The sequence below is a fragment of the Callorhinchus milii genome, unplaced genomic scaffold (genome assembly GCF_018977255.1).
Source record: "Callorhinchus milii isolate IMCB2004 unplaced genomic scaffold, IMCB_Cmil_1.0 Scaffold1, whole genome shotgun sequence".
Classification (NCBI taxonomy): Eukaryota; Metazoa; Chordata; class Chondrichthyes; order Chimaeriformes; family Callorhinchidae; genus Callorhinchus; species Callorhinchus milii.
The window spans coordinates 65,008,106-65,026,257 of record NW_024704742.1 but is presented as its reverse complement, the minus strand read 5'-3'; the positions used below and the strand labels follow the sequence as shown (position 1 = coordinate 65,026,257).

Sequence of the window (18,152 nt, the reverse complement as noted above, 5' to 3'; positions counted from 1 at the left end):
CGAACAGCTGTAGAAAGTATTTTGAGGATGAAGGGTTCAATGTAAATGTGATATATTATTGTGTGTGTCCAATAAGTGTTGAGAAAGCCACTAGCTGGTGCTTATATAATTATTCAGACACATTGGCTGCGGTGTTTCGTACACAAAATACAGTCAATTCACTTTACAGTGTATTCTGTGAAGCACTTTGAGACATCTCAATGACGTGATAAGGTCACATAATAAGCACCAGCTAGTGGCTTTCTCAACACTTATTGGACACACACAATAATATATCACATCAATGCAAGCATTGTGATTATTAATGCTGTGTTTCACCTAATGTATTGGCAGAATAAAATGATACCTGTTTAGCCCACCACTTGCAGAAATGCTAACTGTAAAATGACAGAGCTGAGCAAGCAGACTGAAAGTGTGAGAATGACACGTTTTGTGTGAAGAAGACATTCAGAAAGGACAGACATCTGCCTTGAGCATACTGAGAACGCCTTAACAGGACAGCTTATGATGTGCCAGCCATCTTATTGTTCTTGAGGGCTATCCCACCTACCAAATTCACTTAGCGCCCAATTGCTTAGTCCAGGACCTCATGCTAATAGACTTGTCTACGGTGAAGCTGAACCTTCAAGGTGTTCAGCAACCGGTCACTCTAGGCCGGAGCCCTCCCTCCTTGCAGCCACTTCCTCTTTTTACCACAAATCCACCTCACTATTCAAACAAAGAAGGGACTTTCTCCCAGTGTCCTGACCAACAATCCCCCAGATAAAATCAGTCATTCACTTAATGCTCATTTATGGGAAATTGCTGTGTGCAAATTGAGAGCTGTGTTAAAACCACAGAACACAGATTCACTACATTTTACAGTCAATCCTGTGAAGGGCTTTTGCACTTCCTCCCAATATTTATGGGCACTGTATTAAATGTAAAGATTATTACTATTACTATTCTTCCACAAACTAGAAAAGGCGTCTTCATGTTCATGTTGGAAAAACAATTGGTTCAGCAAATGCTACCATACACTGGGTCACTCAGGGCCTTGGTCTTTTGTTTCTATTATCTATTATTTATTTTATTAATTGCTAATTATTTTTGCCAATATATTATTTAGAAGAGTCTTGTAGTGAATTGGTTAGAGCACTCACCTCACAAACGAGAGGACCCGGGTTTGATTTCTGGATGGGGTTTCCTTATTCCACACGCCTCTGTTTACCTAGCAATAAGTAGGAACCCGGTTGTTAGTTGATTGGTGGATTGCTTTCCGGGGGTAATAATCCCTTCAAAAAAATAAATAATAATTTGGTCACTGAATCTACCACTGTTTGTGGGACACAACTGTGTGCAGTATAGTCAATTCACTTTACAGTATTTTCTGTAAAACGCTTTGAGACACCTCAATGACGTGATACTCATTTATGTAGCGCCCCTCACAGTGTAGAGTCCCAAGGAACTGGATCAAATGCAAGGATTATTATTATTATAAACAATCTCAGGTCACTGTGCAAAATGACTTGGAGTATGAAACTTACAGATTTTTTCCCAGATTCTCCCCTTGATTTCAGTGCGGAAACACCACCAATACTCACTCTGTGCCTATTCTGGTGCACAGTCCTTTTGGCTTTTGGGATTTTAAGCAGAGCGTGTCAGAAAGGTTACCAGAGGGATGTGGCAGCCAAGCTTTTGTGGCGTTTTGATGTTGTGTTTTGTTCAATGTTGTGGTCTTCTTATCGGTGTGAAGCAGAACTTGCCAGGCGCTCGATTGCTTACCCATTAATAGGGAATGTGAGCTGGGTTTAAACTGTCATGAAACAGGCTAGCTTTTCCCTAATGATGATGTGTAATCTATATTAAAGTGGATTATAATGAGCTTGTTATAAACACAGAAAGAGCTTTACAGTGTTATGATCCACATGCCCTTTATGAGAGCACAACAGGCCAGGAATGGGGATTTGCATGAGAAATACTTTCACAAACACGAGTGTCTTTGTGATGTGTGGCATTTCAATAACACAAAATAGATCATTTAAATGAAGATTCTGTTTGATTTTATTATAAAAATAATTTAAACACAAAATACTTTAATTACTTTATATATAAATATAAATACTCCCAGAATTGAAAAAAATTCAGTGGAAAATTCAATTTACAAAGAACAACTGCCAGAAAAATACAAAACCAATAAAAACTGGGACCAAATTAACAAAAGTTAAAATAAAACTGCCAACGTCAGACAGTAATGGATAAGTTGTGCAAGACAGAACGGTCACAAAACAGGCATTTCTTCTAAGTCGCAGCATCAAGGATAGAAACAAGTGCAAACAAAAACATTTTGTGTTTCAAGCAGATGCTGACAATAAGTCAGAAATGTGACACTTCCTGGAGTCAAATGCAAGTCTGTAAACACATCAAGTCTGTAGTACCATTCCTCCCTGCAGTAGTCTTATAAAGTATTTATTGTTGCTTTTAAATAAATATAACAGCTGCTGTTCTCTGAGATAGTAGCATCGGGTGCTGCCTTGTGTCAGGTGCAAAAACCTTTCAGCTTTCCACCTCCTTCCACTGGAGTCTGGCGTTATATTAACACCAGCAAACTGCTCCCTGTGACTGGATTTCAAATCTTTGGAATGAGGATGGGATTGGGGGAGGAAATGGAGGAACCAAGTGGAGGGAAATAAGGAGTGGAGGGTGGGAGTTGAGGGATAGTGTGTTCCAGCTACTGAACAGATATGCGCAGACACTTGCAGAGACTAATTTGTCCTTGACTTTGAAAATCAAGGTTTCAATGATCACAAAAATTGGATGATATCCAGTTTTTCAGGACAGATTTCATTTTAAGCGGGGATTCAATCTCTGCACAACATGTTTTTCGTATAAAAAGGCCCCACTTCAGTGTCAAGAGAAAACCAGGCCGTCAGCTCCACACAAAGCCTGCTGGTGTCAAAAATACCCATTTAAATAGCTCCACTGAATAAATAACTGAAACAAAACACCACCATTAGAGTTACAATAGAATATTGGGACAGGTGCAGGTGTACCTCCATACATGCACATACACACACACAGACACACACCACGCATGCCCACGTGCAGTACATGGTTGCTGCATTCACTGGTTTATGGTGTAACCATTGAAATCGGTCAGGGTAATCTCCTATAGCAATAACCCTTGAATATTTGGACCGAAATCTCCTCAAGGCCTGCTTGGCAGTGTACTATGCCACGTTTACACGGTCATACCCTCCAGTTCCAGCTGGGGTTAATGTTGCAGCTATTAAAAATGAAACCTGACATCCCTTTTCCCATCCCCTTTCACCCCAATTCACTCCAGGGCACTGAGGACAAACCACAGGGGAATTCTGCGCTCATCGCACCATTGGTCAGAATTGGTATTGAATGTAGAGTTCCCTCAACTTGGCGGAGTCCAAATCATGTGCCTCACTTTCCACAGGCACCTCAGCTGCTCTCACCCACTGTTTTCTAGCCCTGAGGAACAAACCCTATCACTTCCATTTAAACAATCATTTTCCAACTTCCAGCGTGCCGGCTCCTAACGTTGCATGTTATTTCCTTTTCTGTTTTTCTCCTCTTTTTCCTCGTTTCTGTCTCTTGCCCAATGTTTGTCTCTTCCCATTTCCTCATCCTCGCAATCTCTCTTTTTCCTCTTCTCACTTCTCCCTCCATTTCCCTTTGCATTCTCCAAACCCTCTCTCTGCTCCCCTTTCCTCCCTCTTGTCTTCTCCCTGTGGAAGACCAGCATTTTCCATCAGTGCTTTCAGACTGGTTCTCTGGGCAGTGATGCCCTGATACCCTGAGGAGCTGGTGTACAGTGTCCAGGCAGGTGGTGAAGCTCCAAGCCTGGCCATTTCTTGGCTATTCCTCTGCATTCTCGTTTCATTATGGCGACGACAGATCAAAAGATTCAGGTTGGCTCTCGTTGGGGGCCTCTTATGTCTGGGTTCTTTGTTAGCATTCTTTGTTTTTTTGTTGGGGGAGGGGTGGTTGTGGGGGGGATTAACCCACGTCCCAGCTTGCAGTAACCACAAGGCACGCTGTGTCCGTGCGATGTCTCGGCAGCTTAACATAAAGCAGTGTCACTTTTCCAAAGCCACTTTGTTTCAGGACGAGGCGAGTGGCTTATTTTAACCCTGGGTCGGGAAGTCGCGTGTGAATCGGGAGCGAAGGGTGGATCAGGTTCATTGTCTGTTCATTGTCTCCTGTGAGTCAGCCCATTCTCAGGTCACAGTCACTGGCAGCAATCTGCGATGTGCTTCAGGCACTCCTCAGAGATCTCGTCATTGAAGACCCTCAGGCACTTGGGACACTGCAGAGACCCCTGGAGCCTGGCCTCCAGCTCGGGGCCGCGGCTGGCCCCCGTTCTGCGGGCCGGGTCTGGGGGCTCACTCGATCGGTTGGATGCAGACTGGTTGGCCACGTTGCCCAGCAATTGTTCTGCCCCATCCGGCTCCACGAAATACATGTTCATGTGGCCAAGCGGAGCCTGGTGATGGACGGCTGAGTTTCTGGTCTCCTGCAAAACGATGAGAGCACCATTAAATTCCTGCCCTCTGCAGTATATCAGCCAGCACAGCTGCACACAGAGCATGAATGCACTGACAAAGCTCAAGCAATGCAGTTGAAATAGTGAAAACCCCCCACTTTCTTACTCTCAGGTAAGCATGCCACCAACTGTGTGCCTGTCCCTGAGCCCCAAGCTCCCACCTCTGCTGCTGGCACTTCTCTTCCGAGCTCCCACCCTTCCTGTGCTTGTCTCCCGAGCTCCTTGCCCCTGTTTGCACCTCTCCCCTGGCCTTCCCTCCACTTTAGAATAATAAGAATAATAATCCTTGTGTTTGAAACAGCGCCTTTTCACGTCATTGAGACGTCTCAAAACGCTTCAGAAAATATGTTGTAAAGTCAATTGTATTTTGTGGGCAAAACGCAGGAGCCAATTGCGCACAGTCGTGGCCAAATTATTATTATTTTTAAAAAAAAATGTTTTGAAGGGATTAAAAGTGATCTGCAATAAACTAATAACCAGGTTCCTACTTACTGCTATGTAACCAGAAGAGTGTGGATTGAGGAAACTTGCCTAAGGTGCCTGAGGAATCAAACCCAGGTCCTCTCGCTTGCAAGGCGAGTGCTCTAACCATTACACTACAGGATTTTGTGCGTCTCTCTCACCTGTTTCCTCAGCAGTTGCTGCTTCAGGTTTGCCAGCTCTTCCTCCAGCTCCTGAATGCGGCTCTGCGCTCGCTCCCGATCTGCACGTTCTGATCTAAAGTCATCTGTGTAGACCATGACCTGCAACCAATCACACACTCTGCTTAGTTCAGTGAATGAGATTTTCTGGACAAATAATAATACTTGGAAAATGTAGAAACAACAACAAAATTACATTTGCATAGCAGTCTAGTTATTGTTATCAGGTCCCATTGCTAACAAGTAATAATTGTCTTGAGCTAATGTATTACATGTGTCTGTGTAAAATATCTAGTTCTTTCATTTCATATAATACACACTGACCATTTTCAAGTTGTGTACTGTTTATGATCTCTTCACAATTGTGGAGTGATTCTGTGCCAATTGCCAGTCCAGTTGTATGTGCACCATCTTTCAGTCTCAATGGGCCAAATGACTACAATTCTATGGAGTACAGTACAATGCGGGGGGGGGGGGGGGGAGGGAGGGGAAAGACGACTGAAAACATGGTCAAAGAGTCCATTGGTCTTCAGGCATCTGCCAATTCACCAGCTGGTAGCGGCTTCCAATTGAAGACCGGCTTCCAATTTAAGACTGAATTTGTGAATTTTCCACAATTTTTTTTTACTAAAATAAGAACACTCGTCTCATTGATAAAAAAGGGAGAATTTCAGGCCTCTGATATGTGTGGTTATAGGATTACAGCAGATAGCGTCCCATTTCACGGTGACCTTTACTTAGAACCAGCGAGTATCATGGCCTGTCCCTGAACTGCTGTAAGCATCAAATTTCTATGCTCGGGGCTCTCCCCATTTGCCCATCTCAGCTGGATCTGCTCGATAGTTTCGTTGTGGGAAGCAAAGCTGATATCCAACGTAAGACAAAGAAAGCCTTATCACATCGGAACAATATCTCAAAAGTGCTTCAAAGGATTTACTGTAAATCCAGCAGCACAATTGCACTCAAATTGCAATGAAGTGAATGAACAATTTTGCCAGGTGCTCCAGTGTTGCTGCAGTGTTGGACCCCAAAACACAGTCACTGCATTTTACAGCATATACCGTGAAGCGCTTTGGAACGTCCGCTGACTTGAAAGGCATATATTATGTAAGGATTATTTTTATTATTATTTTCTCTAGTTGTCCCTTATTGGCTGAGCCCTGAGAATCACTGACCTAAACTGTGAACCACCTTATCCCAAACTCATACCAGAATATATAAGGCCACTGCCTGAGAGGCCACACACTTGAGCTCACAAACCAGGACAAGGCCTCAGTGTGCTACTGGGAGAGAGCTGCATTGTGCCAGCCTTCAGATGAAACATTGAACCGAGATCCTGCCTGCATGTTCAGGCAAATATTAAAGATCCCCTCATGCGTTTCTCTTTCAGATGAATGAAATAATAATCTTTGCAGTTGGTATAGCGTCTTATCACATCGGAAGGATGTCTCCCAGCGCTTCACAGGTTTTACTGTAAAGTGGAGTGACTTTGTATTTTGTAGGCAAACATAGCAGCATAATTGCACACAGCAATGTCCCACAAACAGTCATGAAGAGAATGACCAATTTCATTCAGGGATTGTTAGCCAGGACACCAGGAGAAACTCCCTTCTATTTTCAAATCATGCCTTGGGATCTTTAACGTCCACCTGAACACCATTAATTGATGTTGAGGTCTACAGATGGAGCACTGGCTAAAGCAGAACGGGGGGGTTAGTTACCTGGTGCTCCAGCATTTGCATTCGCTCCCAATCCACCTCTCGGGCTCTCTGCACATCGGACTTCTCCTTCTCCAGACCGTCCCTCTGCCCCTCCAGCCGGCTGCACTCCTTTATCTTCTCCCCCAGCAGCCGGTTCAGCCTGAGGATCTCATGCTGGAGCATATCCGGGGCAGCAGCAACAGCAGAGAAGCCCTTCTGCTGTCCCACCTTAGTCTGCAGCTCTCTCAACTGACTGTGAATTCCTTTAATGTACTCCTCTCTGCTGCTGTCGTACCTCTGCCATTTTGCATTCAGATCTTCTACCTATATGTAAAAATAATAACACGCATTGAGATAAATAGTTAGTGGGGCAGAAAATCCTCCCACATAGCTCCTGATAACCCTGTAAGTCAAAGCCCTAACCTATCGATCTGAATAGCCGTACAGTGCTTTACTGATCAGAACAACCATTATGGTGTCTCGACAGTCCGGTTCCTGAGTCAGGTTCGTCCACAATATTCCAGGGCGCTGCTGATGACAGCACAGCCAGCCTGGCTCAACAGCAGGACTTGGAAGGGCAGACCAGTTACTGAGGGCAGGGAATCATCCCACTCAGCTCCTGTTAACATTGCAAGCCAAAGCCCTAACGGGCAGGGTGGTCCCAGCTGGACAAGCAGCGGGAAAGCTTGCCAGACAGTGCTCTCAATGGCAAACTGTGCAGTTTTAGCTGGTTATACTCCAGCAGTTACCTCAACACACACTCTGGGGTCCCCAAGCCTTGGCTCTTGCCAACCTTCCCCAAATGATTTCCGGAATTAGGTAAACAGGATGTGTCCCTCCAGATAGAGAGTCACATTCCATTCCAGCAATCCATCTCTGGGATTTCCATGTGTACGTGAGATGCATGGAATTCCCAGTTTGGTTTGGATACTCTTAAGCATAGCGATGGGTTTCCCCGTGTGTCAGACACCCGGCTGACCAAAAAAAAGTAAACAAATAAATAGCATGAATTTCCCTCCTTTCCTTGGCCTGGGCATTGGGTTTATTTCCCCTGCTTGCTTGCTGTTACTGAGTGAACCTAGGTTAGTTTCTCTCTCTTCACTAAATAACCCGCTTCAACTCTATGAATTCCTTTGTCTGATGCGAGGCCATCAGGGAGGAACAGTTACAAAATGTGGGAACATTTGGAAATCGCCCTGGAAATTCCAGGATGTTTACAGGGTTGAAGTGTCAATGTCAAGATGTGGAGCAGCCAAATCTGTGTAATTTTACAAAGTAGGTGGAATTTTGCCCACAAAATATAAAGCCAATCCACTTTATAATATATACGGTGAAGCACTTTGAGACATCTCAACAAAGTGACGAGGTGCTATATGAAATGCGAGGATTATTACTATTTTATTATAATTTCATACCGCAGATATTTAACAAGTTACTTGAGAAGCAAAATGCAGGCAGTAGTTAATATACAGCTTCTGACCCATTTACTAGCAAGCAGGGATGGACACTGGCTTTGATTTTACTCACGTAAATAGCTTTTTCCTTCAGGGCGCGGTTTTCTTCCACCAGTTTGCAGTTTGCGGCCTGGAGAGTAGCAGCATCGGAAAAATCCATCTCGTTTAGCTGTTGGCAGGAAAGACGCACTATGATTCACTGTTTAGGAGGATGGGGTCCACTCTTTTCACTGTACATGGATCCACATTCACAGGACTTGACAAATTGAAGAGGTTGTGAACCACCCAAGCAAAATAATTTTGGTTTCACAAGGCAATTGTGGAGTTTTTGAACTCAGGACATGAACTTCGATGACCCCCAAATTTTCTGTTTCCAATCCCGCACTGCTCTTTCTCTCACTTCTTGTCTGTCTCCCTCCCTTGCACTTCAATAGGGCAATTTATGTATTAAACCCTCAAAGTGTTTACAGAGAAGTGTAAACAGAACAAAGTGGCATATCCGGAAAGGGAGGGGGGAGGGAGGGGGGAATAGCAGGGAAGTGGCTCAAGGCACAGGCAAAGAGATACATTTTTTGTAGTTATCCTTGCATTTGACACAGCTCCTTTCACATGAGGAGCGCTTCAACTTTACTGTAAAGTGAAGTGACTTTTGTAAGTGAATGCGGCAGTTAATATATGCACAGCATGTCCCATAAACAGTGATGATGTAATGTAAATGACTAATTTTATGTGGGTGATTATTGTGGCCAGGAGATTGAGAGGCACTTCCATCTTTTTTCCAATGGGATCTTTAGCATCCACCTGAACAGGCAGACAGGATCCCGGTTTAACATCTCACTCGAAGAACGGCGCCTCCAACAATGCAGGGGTCCCCCAACACTGCGCTGGAGTGTCAGCCTAGACAAGGAGAATTCTCAGGAGCTGGGAGCAGGAAGACTGAGCTGAATCCCACCCCCTTTGTGTTGAGTGAACATCTGGTGCCTCGATTGCTCAGACTCAGATGAGCTGATTCAGCACAGACTGGATTCCAACCTTCTGGTCTGTGTGACCTAGTACCCAGCCCTGGTACGTGCCTTTGCTCACTAAGCTATCACAGGAGCTTGAGTTAACCCATTACAATTACAAAACTCGTTTCCCATTTTATTCCAATCCATAACAAAGTACAAAGGCTTTGTTCCAAGCCCCCCCACCCCCTCTCCCCCTATCCGAGACTGAAACCCGATCCACAATTTTTTTGTTACTATAACCTCTGCCACTGAATAAAAGAGTAACATTAGTTTAAAGAGGTCGACAGACTTGATCAAAGCCACGTCCCTCACAAGGCTGAAGCAAGCTGGCCAGACTTTAAATAAGCGAGAATACAATGCAATTGTTCACTTAAAACACAGCTGCTTTGTGAGTTCTTCTGTTGGTGGAAAGTCCCGGCATTAATCAAATCAATACTGAGAGTTGGAAACTCCACTCTTCATAAAGTGTATCAATGACGCAACAACTCAAGACGCCAATTCACTGGAAAGACTTGTTCTGTTGATCTCTGTGTCAGTGTGTGTGCAGATATACGGGGGACAGGGAATGCTGTTGATATAGGGATTCATAGGGGCTGGATCTCTCATGGAGGGGCAGTCTGTGGGTGGGTAGTGTTGGGAGAAGTGAGTGAGTAGTGTGGGGAAGCGTCTGTGGGTGGGGGGTGTCTGTGGGAGGCTGGTGTTGGGGGTGACTGTGGGTGGGTAGTGTGGGGTAGGAATCTGTGGATAGATAATGCAGGGGGAATGGGACGGCACCCACTACATTCTGGAAAGGGACAGCTCACCTAACCCACCGAAGAGCATTAAAGCACCCTCTGCAATAATTTGCATCATAAATCCTTCAAACGCGAAAGATCCTCCAATAGAAATATACCATTTTGCGAATATAATGCTTGTCAGCCTGGCGCAGCAGTAGTGCTAGCTCCTCTCAGTCAGAAGACTGTGGGTTCAAGGCTCACGTCGGGAAGGACTTCACAGAATATATTTAATTTCCACTTGAATCTGCTGACCCTCCCTTAATACCATTGCTTTATTGTACCTTATTGGGTTGCTCTGTGGAAACCTGTTCCTCCAGGGCTGAGTGTTGCCTCTTTGGCTGTTTCTCCTCTAATTGAAGAGCCAGCTGCTGGCACATTTTTGCCGTGCCCGCCAAGCGTGCCCGCAGCTCTTCGGTTTCATCCGTCAGTGACCGGCACCAGACTTCCCGGGTGGCATGGAGACGCTCTTTCTCCTTCATGGCCCGGCGCAGCTTCATGATCTCCGCTTCTTTCTCATGCTCCGGGCAGCTCATCAGCTGTTGCATGTCTCTCTCCTTCTCCCTCAGTTGTTGCTGAAGTCGCTTCTCCTCCTGCCGGGAAGGAAGGAAAGGAAGCAGCATGATTAGTAACAACAATAATAACCTTTCCATTTACTATGATGCCAACAACATCGGAAGGCTCAGTGTTTCACAGGTAACTGCTCTAAGGGTTGCCACTGTACATTTGTAGGCAAACGCCACCGTTAATTTGCACACATCAATGTCCCACAAACAGCTGGGGGAAGTGAATGATTAATTTAGCTGACCAGGTCACTGGGGACGGGAGAGAAAAAAATCCCTTCTCTTTTCAAATAGCACCACAGGATCTTTGACATCCACCTGAACAGGCAGACGGGACCTTGTTTTAATATCTTATTCAAAGGTCTGCATTTCTCTGTGATAGAACATTCAGTCCTATTACCTGCTTTTCTTTCCACATCCCTTCAAATTAATCTCTTTCTTTTATGATATCCATCTTGTTCCCTCTTGAAAACGTGGATCTGGCCGTGTCCACCACACCTGATAGTGCTTTCCAAATCCTAACAAGGCTCTGTGTGTAAAAAATATCTTCTAATCTCCTCTGTTGCTATCAATGCCCTCTTATCACTGACTCATCAACCATTGGAACAATTTCTCCCTATCGACTCTTATCAGAATTCTAAACATCCCTATCAGCTCTCTTTTCAACCTTCTCTGTTCCAGTGAAAATAGGAACAGCGACTCGAGTTCCTCCAGTCTCTGGATAGGGTGTACGTGGGTATTGGAGCATTGGTATTTCTGACACTAAGCACAGAGATGCTACAGTGCGACTCTGCTGACAACATAGCGCTGTGCCTTAAAGAACAACTCTGGTCACAAAGCCAATTTTACACAACTCTGCGCAAAATGATTACTACAGTCAATGTGAATTCTTAGAGTAAGCACCCAAGAGCTAATTGTGTGTGTGGGTGGGGGGGCACCAGTAGTAATGTAACTGTGGCTGCTATGCCTGTTAGGGAGTGGTTTTGGCTAACACACAGAATACAACACCCCACCTCCAAAACATTCCGCGTGTAGCTTCTTCACCTGTTGTATATATTCCAGGATATTCCACAAACTCATTTGGGAAAGTAGCAGATTGTGAAAGACAGATCAGGATGTTCTTCTCAGATGTAGCATTCTGCAACTTCCAACTAACCTCAGCCTTTATCATAACAACAGCTTGCACTTATACAGCGCCCTCCACACAGGGTAGCGTCTCAGAGCACTTGGCACAACAGAGACTCACTCTTCCCTAACCAGCATCTCCCTGGGCTTCCGTGTTTCCCCGTAATTATAGATCCTCAGCACTGAACAATAATAAACAATATCTCCGCCAAAAAAAAAAAATTCTCATGCTCTTAGCCTTAAGGCCTTAAAATTTAAGATATCGTTGCAGAATTTTGGAAAATCCTTAAATTATTATTATATTTGTCAGCCTGTTTTAATAATAATAATAATAGTCCTTGCATTTGAAACTTCCAATTAAATATTCAAGGAAAGTGATGGAAATCAGTTGGGACACAGGGATCCACACTGAAACAATAAAAAGTGATCATGGGTACAGCAACAGTGTCAGAGTGAGATGTCATTGACAGTTACAAACTGCTTCAACTGGTGATGGAATTGATCCCAGCTAGAAGAGCAAAGCTACGGGCTAGGACAGCTGCATAGGAAGTGTCGAATGGCAGAATGATTGCAGGGAGGAGAGTGCAATGGCATGTTGGGTGCAGGCTATAACAGCCTGTGATGTGGTGGGTGCAGGCTATAACCAGCCCGGTTGTAATGACTAATTATCTAACTAACATTATGCAATTGTGCAATTGAGCAATAAGTAATGTCAGAGGGAGAGGCCAGAGGCTTTTCTGAGTTCTCTTTTAGTGTAAATTTGATCACTCAATCCACGACTGTTTGTGGGACACTGCTGTGTGCAATTGGCTGCTGCATTTTGCCCACAAAATGCAGTCAATTCACTTTACAGTGAAGCACTTTGAGATGTCTCAACAATGTGATAAAGTGCTATGCAAGGATTATTATTATTAGTCAAGTTATGAGGACCGAGTTTAAAAAACAAAAATGTATTTAACAGCACTTTATCATGTTGAAATGTCTGAAAGAGCTTCACATGCAATTACTGTCAGAGAAGGGAGTTTCTCCCAATATCCTGACCAACATTCCCCCAATATAATTGGTCAATTGATTTTCTTGGCTGTTTGTGGGACGTTGCTGTGCACAATTGCGTTCGCCTACAACACAAGGTCACTCCACAGCACAGTAAATCCTGTGAAGAGCTTTGGGACTTCCACCTCTTGAAAGACCCTACACTAAATTCAAAGATTATTATTATTAATAATATTACTGTCAAATGTCATGACTCTTTTCGTAGTCAAACGTGCAATCGTCCACCTTAGCAACAGCCAGAATATACAGTATGCAGAAGCCTTTTCCTATTGGTGAGACTCTTTCCTTCATAAATTGTTTCCTGTGAAACTATTCATAAAGGAAAGGGAGTTTTTCTCAGTATCCTGGCCAACTATCTTCCAAATGCATCCATCAGTTAGCTCGTGGCCCTCTTGCATGCAAAATGGCTATCACATTCACTTATAACAGTCACTACGCTTGACAATGCTTTGTAGATTGCAACATCTGCGGCACCACAAAATGCAAGTCCTATTAATCAATACTTCTCATTGAGTCACTGTGTATTTACAAAAAAAACTCTGTGTGATTTAAAGGGAAAAGTAGACTTTCCAGATGATTCTGTAGTCTTTGATTAATCCTTTAATTATTTTACATTTATCTAGCGCCTTTTATGTTGGGCGCATTTCCCAAGGTACTGGACAGTGCAGATTTGGCAGAGGATCGAAAGTGTACTCAAAGAGCGAGGACTTGAGGCAGGCCTTGAAGGAGCCGAGGTTACAAGCAGTTCATAGGGATTGACACTCAGGTCCATCTAGTGACTGGGTTGTTCCTTTTACTAAAGAATAGCCCATTGCTTAACGTGTAGAAAGTATTCTAAATGTACATTTCCCTTTATCCCCTTATATAACTACTGCAGTCCATACACATTTACTTCCATTGAGCACTGGTATGTTTTTAAAAACAGGATTTTATAAAAGTTTGTTTTGGTAATTTGATTTTGCTGCTTTACTGTTGCTATGTAATTTCAAGGGTTTATCTGAAGACTGTGATTGTTGTCAATGTGGTAGGTCGATGTGCTGGTTATAAATAATAACAATCCTTACATGTAATGGAGCACTTTTCACTTCAGGAGGACATTTCATAGCACTTCACAGGATATACCATAAAATGTAGTGACTGTGTGTGTCTAGGCGAACCTGGCAGCGAATTAACGCAAAGCAATGTCCCACAAACAGCCTTGAAGTAAATGGCTAATTTACCTGGGCATTGTTGCCCCGGACACCGAGAGAAACTCCTTACTCTTTCCCAATTGTGCCAATAGGGATCTTTGATGTTCATGGATAACCAAAGACTTTGCTCAGCAGTGAAAGAAATGGGTCACAAAGCCAGAGGCCTGTGCTGTGATCCGCCACAAACCTGGGAGGCTGGAGTGGAGAAACAACGTTAAATCTAATTGGGACAAGTCCTGGGTCAATGTTTAATCCAATAGGTAGTCTTTGTCTTTAATTCTGTTGTTATACTGGCATGGGTTAAAAGCATAACCTGCTGCAAAAATGTGTTATTGTTGTGAATTATATAGAGTATTGGTTAAAGCAGTCGCCTCGCAAATGAGATGACCTGGGTTCCATTCCTGGGCAGGATGAAACCTTAGACAAGTTTCCATACTCTACACGCCACTGTTTACCTAACAGTAAGTAGGAACCCGGTAGTTACTCGATTGGCAGATCGCTTTCCAAGAGTAATAATTCCTCAAAATAAATAAATAATAATAATTTGGTCACTCAATTTGTGGACTGTTTATGAAACACTGCTGTGTGCAATTGGACTACCGATTTTCGTCTACAAAATATACAGTCAATTCACTTTACAGTATATACTGTGAAACACTGCAACGTCTCAACAATATAAGGCGCTATACCAAATGCAAGGATTATTATACTATTATAATTATACTCTTGTATTAATCTGTGCTCCAGTACGCAGCTATAATAGACAATAAATACGTGCTGACAACCTTCAAACAGCCACCCAATATCTACAATAGGAAAGACAATCGTCCAGAAGTGATGAACTAGCATTGTGACGCAGATCACATTTGAGATGTATTGTGAACCTTCCCCGATGACATCCGGTGCCATAGGTAGCATGTGAGGTAGCGTGTGAAGCTCATAATCTCACGTCTCAGTTTGTGCACAGTTAAACCGAGATGTCACGGACTAGCAACTGGTCTGAGTCACTCACACTTCTAATCGCATCCGTGACTCAGACCGGCTTCAGGGGCAAGTCAACTGGGACCTGACTCCGAAACCCTCGGAATAAAAGAGACCAATTCCACCCCCTTGACACGCACTTCTTTTTGGTCATAGCCGTCACTATGGGAAATACCGAAATATTCCCCCAGAGTCCCCAAAACCGTCTAATATTGTCGATTTAACAGCTTGGATCAAGGGAACTTGTGCAACCACGTTTCGAATCTTGATTCAACAACAACTTACATTTATATAGCGCCTTTTATGAAGGGTAGTGTCCTGGAACGCTTTAAATTTCTATTTCTTTGACACAATCTCAAGAGAAAGATGCAGTAAATTCACATTTGTTTGCCTTTTCAAGTTGCAATACCTTAGTTACTGCTTATGACAGACCAGCCAACTTGGCTCATCAGTACGCCTCTAACAGGCAGACTGGGGGGAGGCATTCTTCCCACTCAGCTTCTGTTAACCCTGCAAGCCAAAGCCCTAACAGGACATAGCACTCTGGGGTCTCCAAGCCCTTGGCCAAACTGTGCCTAAAACTCTCCCAGGATTAAGTAAGCAAGTTGTCTCCCTCTGGGGAGCGAAGGCACATTCCATTCCAAACGTCTAAATTTCCACGTGGAGGTGACATGCATGAAACCATGGTTTGGATATTCTTAAGCATGGCAATAGGTTTCGACATGTGTCAGACATCCGGCTGGCCAACAAAAAATGAAGAACTCCATGCACATACGGAACAGACTATGTAGTTGTAAAGTTATCAGGTTGAGGGTTAACCACCACATCGGGACTTGGAACTCATATAGTCTAAAGGAAGTTAACACTCCAATGCAATGCTGGGCGTGTGCTGCACTGTTGGAGATGGGGTCAGTCGGATGAGACGTTAAATCGAGGACCCGATTGACTCCCTGTTCAGATGGATGTTAAAAGCCCCCGTGATAACAGAATTTCTCCCAGTGCCCTGCCTCGCCAATGATCCCACCGCCCCCCACCCCCGATAATAAAAGAATGTTAATTCGCTTCACGGCTGTTTCTGAGACACTGCAGTGAGCAAACTGGCCACCGTGATTGCCCCCAAAAACACCCAGTCACACCACTTTATGGTACATCCTGCGAAGTGCTTTGGATGTCCTCCCGACATGAAAGGCGCTGTCCAAAATCATTATCGTTAATAATAATCTTTGCATTTGATATGGCGCCTTATCAGGTCGTTGAGACATGTCAAGGCGCTTCACAGATTATACTGTAATGTAGCGTGACTGTGGATTTTTGTGTGGCGAAACACGGCAGCCAGTTTGCACACACATGGCAGTGTTTCCCCCAAACAGACATGGAATGAGGAGTAATATTCTAGTTTTAAAAAAAAAATTGTTTTTAAAACAAAAACCAGACCATTGAGAGCTTAGTTGAGGAAAGGGCAGAAGGAGGCTCACGTGGAGCATAAACACTGGCACAGACCAGTTGGGCCGAATGGCCTGTTTCTGTGCTGTATATTCTAATGAAATGTATTGGAAATGAGAAGACGATTTGCTTACCTGCACCAGTTTGTCTCTGTCTTGCCTCCAGTCGCTCTGGCAGTCTGTGAGCTGCTGTTTCAGCCTGCTGATCTGCTGCAGAAGACTGTCCAGCAGAGACCTGGAGGGCAGTGCACAGGGTAGGGCTGAGTCCTGGGGGTTACAGGTGGCTTTCTGTTCGTAAAGCTCCAGGCGAGCCCTCAGCTCCTTGATCAAGCTGTCCTTAACAGCTACCTGGTGGGCAAGGTGCCCCAGTTCCTGCCTGGCTTCGTGATAAAACGTGTTGATGGTGGTCTGACCTCTCAAGATTCCTTTTAAGCTCCTGTTCTCTTTCTGCAGTCTCTCCACCAGCTCTTCCACCACGTTGTAATTCGCCACCCTCCGAGCCGGGCTGTCGCTGCTCTTTTTCGAGGACATCTTTGGCTGGGACCAATTATTAAAAGACTTTGTATAAAAGCGTGTGTGGCGGGCTAGACTGGGTTGGGGTTGGAGTGGGTTTTACAAAAAAAAAGTTTAAAAACTTTAAAGAAAGCCAAAAAAAAACCCACACACAAAAAAAACAATAATAATTAATAATAATAATATGATAAGAAATAATTTAAAAAAAGCGATCACAGCCTGGACATAGTGATGAAATGTCTCCAAAACTTGTTCCCAATGTTGTCAGCTCCAGCTCCAGCTCTTGGGAGGGTATCTCTCTGGCTCTCGACCCAATAAGTTATTGTTTGTGGCTAAATAGCAGTTTGAAGGGACACGACAGGATATATGCAAAGGAGTGAGCAGTAAATGTGAAACACACTCGTGCTGCACCGACCAGAAATGTCTTCATTTCACATTGCTAACATTTCCAAATCAACCTATTTCACGCACAAGGGAATTTCCTCTCGGGGCTTCCCCCTCAGCCCCACACACACACACACACACACTGCGGAGTTTTTATGTACTTTCTTCACACACATACGCGCTTGCCAGGATCTCTTATTGTCCCAGCACTTTTCCTTCTTGTTCTGGTAATAATAATATCAAAAAGATACCTAAAAAGAGGCAGCCATGGCTCAGGGAACTGAAGTCCAACTTTTGTGTGAGTGTGTATAAAAAGTTTAGTTTTGTTTTCTGGAAGCTTTGAGCTTTGTCAGGCAAACAGAAACCAGCAGAGGGCCGCCACACCTACATAGATAAGCCTGCCTCTTCCTGCTTGTTTAATGGTGCAGGCTAGGAAGCAAGTTTATGTTCTCTTACTGGGAAATCTGGCTGGATACAGCCTGAACTGCCCTAATATAGACTTTGAATAATCCACAACCTTCTGACTCGCAGGCCAGAGTGCTACAGACTCATTCAGCCAGACTCCGTGAAACATGACGCAAGTTTCCTTACTCCAAACTCTTTTGTTTACCTAGCAGTAAGTAGGAATCCGGTTTGTTGGTCAATCAGTGGATTTCTCTCCTGGGGTAATAATCCCTAAAAAAAATTGGTTACTCAATCCACGATTGTTTGTGGGCCACTGCTGTGCACAATTGGCTGTCACATTTTGCCCACAAAATACACAGTTAATCC

At 44.0% G+C, this 18,152-nt stretch overlaps 1 protein-coding gene across 1 annotated transcript; it reads right to left on the bottom strand.

Moving 5' to 3' along the window:
- Positions 1-3,590: 3,590 nt before the first annotated feature.
- tnip2 (TNFAIP3 interacting protein 2) lies at positions 3,591-17,065 on the bottom strand. Its single transcript, XM_007905251.2, has 6 exons — positions 16,620-17,065; positions 10,415-10,723; positions 8,424-8,519; positions 6,918-7,220; positions 5,179-5,298; positions 3,591-4,525 (listed from the first exon to the last, which is right to left on the bottom strand). The coding sequence occupies exons 1-6, from the start codon at positions 17,013-17,015 to the stop codon at positions 4,241-4,243; spliced, it is 1,509 nt and encodes a 502-aa protein (XP_007903442.1). The 5' UTR covers positions 17,016-17,065; the 3' UTR covers positions 3,591-4,240.
- Between the last annotated feature and the right edge of the window lie 1,087 nt (positions 17,066-18,152).

Coding starts and splice junctions, on each gene's coding strand:
- tnip2 (XM_007905251.2), bottom strand. CDS start 17,015: ATGTCCTCGAAAAAGAGCAGCGACAGCCCGGCTCGGAGGGTGGCGAAT. Junction 8,520..10,414: donor CCACAGAGCAACCCAATAAG/GTACAATAAAGC, acceptor TCCTGCCAACAG/CTAAACGAGATGGATTTTTC. Junction 7,221..8,423: donor TGAAGGAAAAAGCTATTTAC/GTGAGTAAAATC, acceptor TTTTACATATAG/GTAGAAGATCTGAATGCAAA.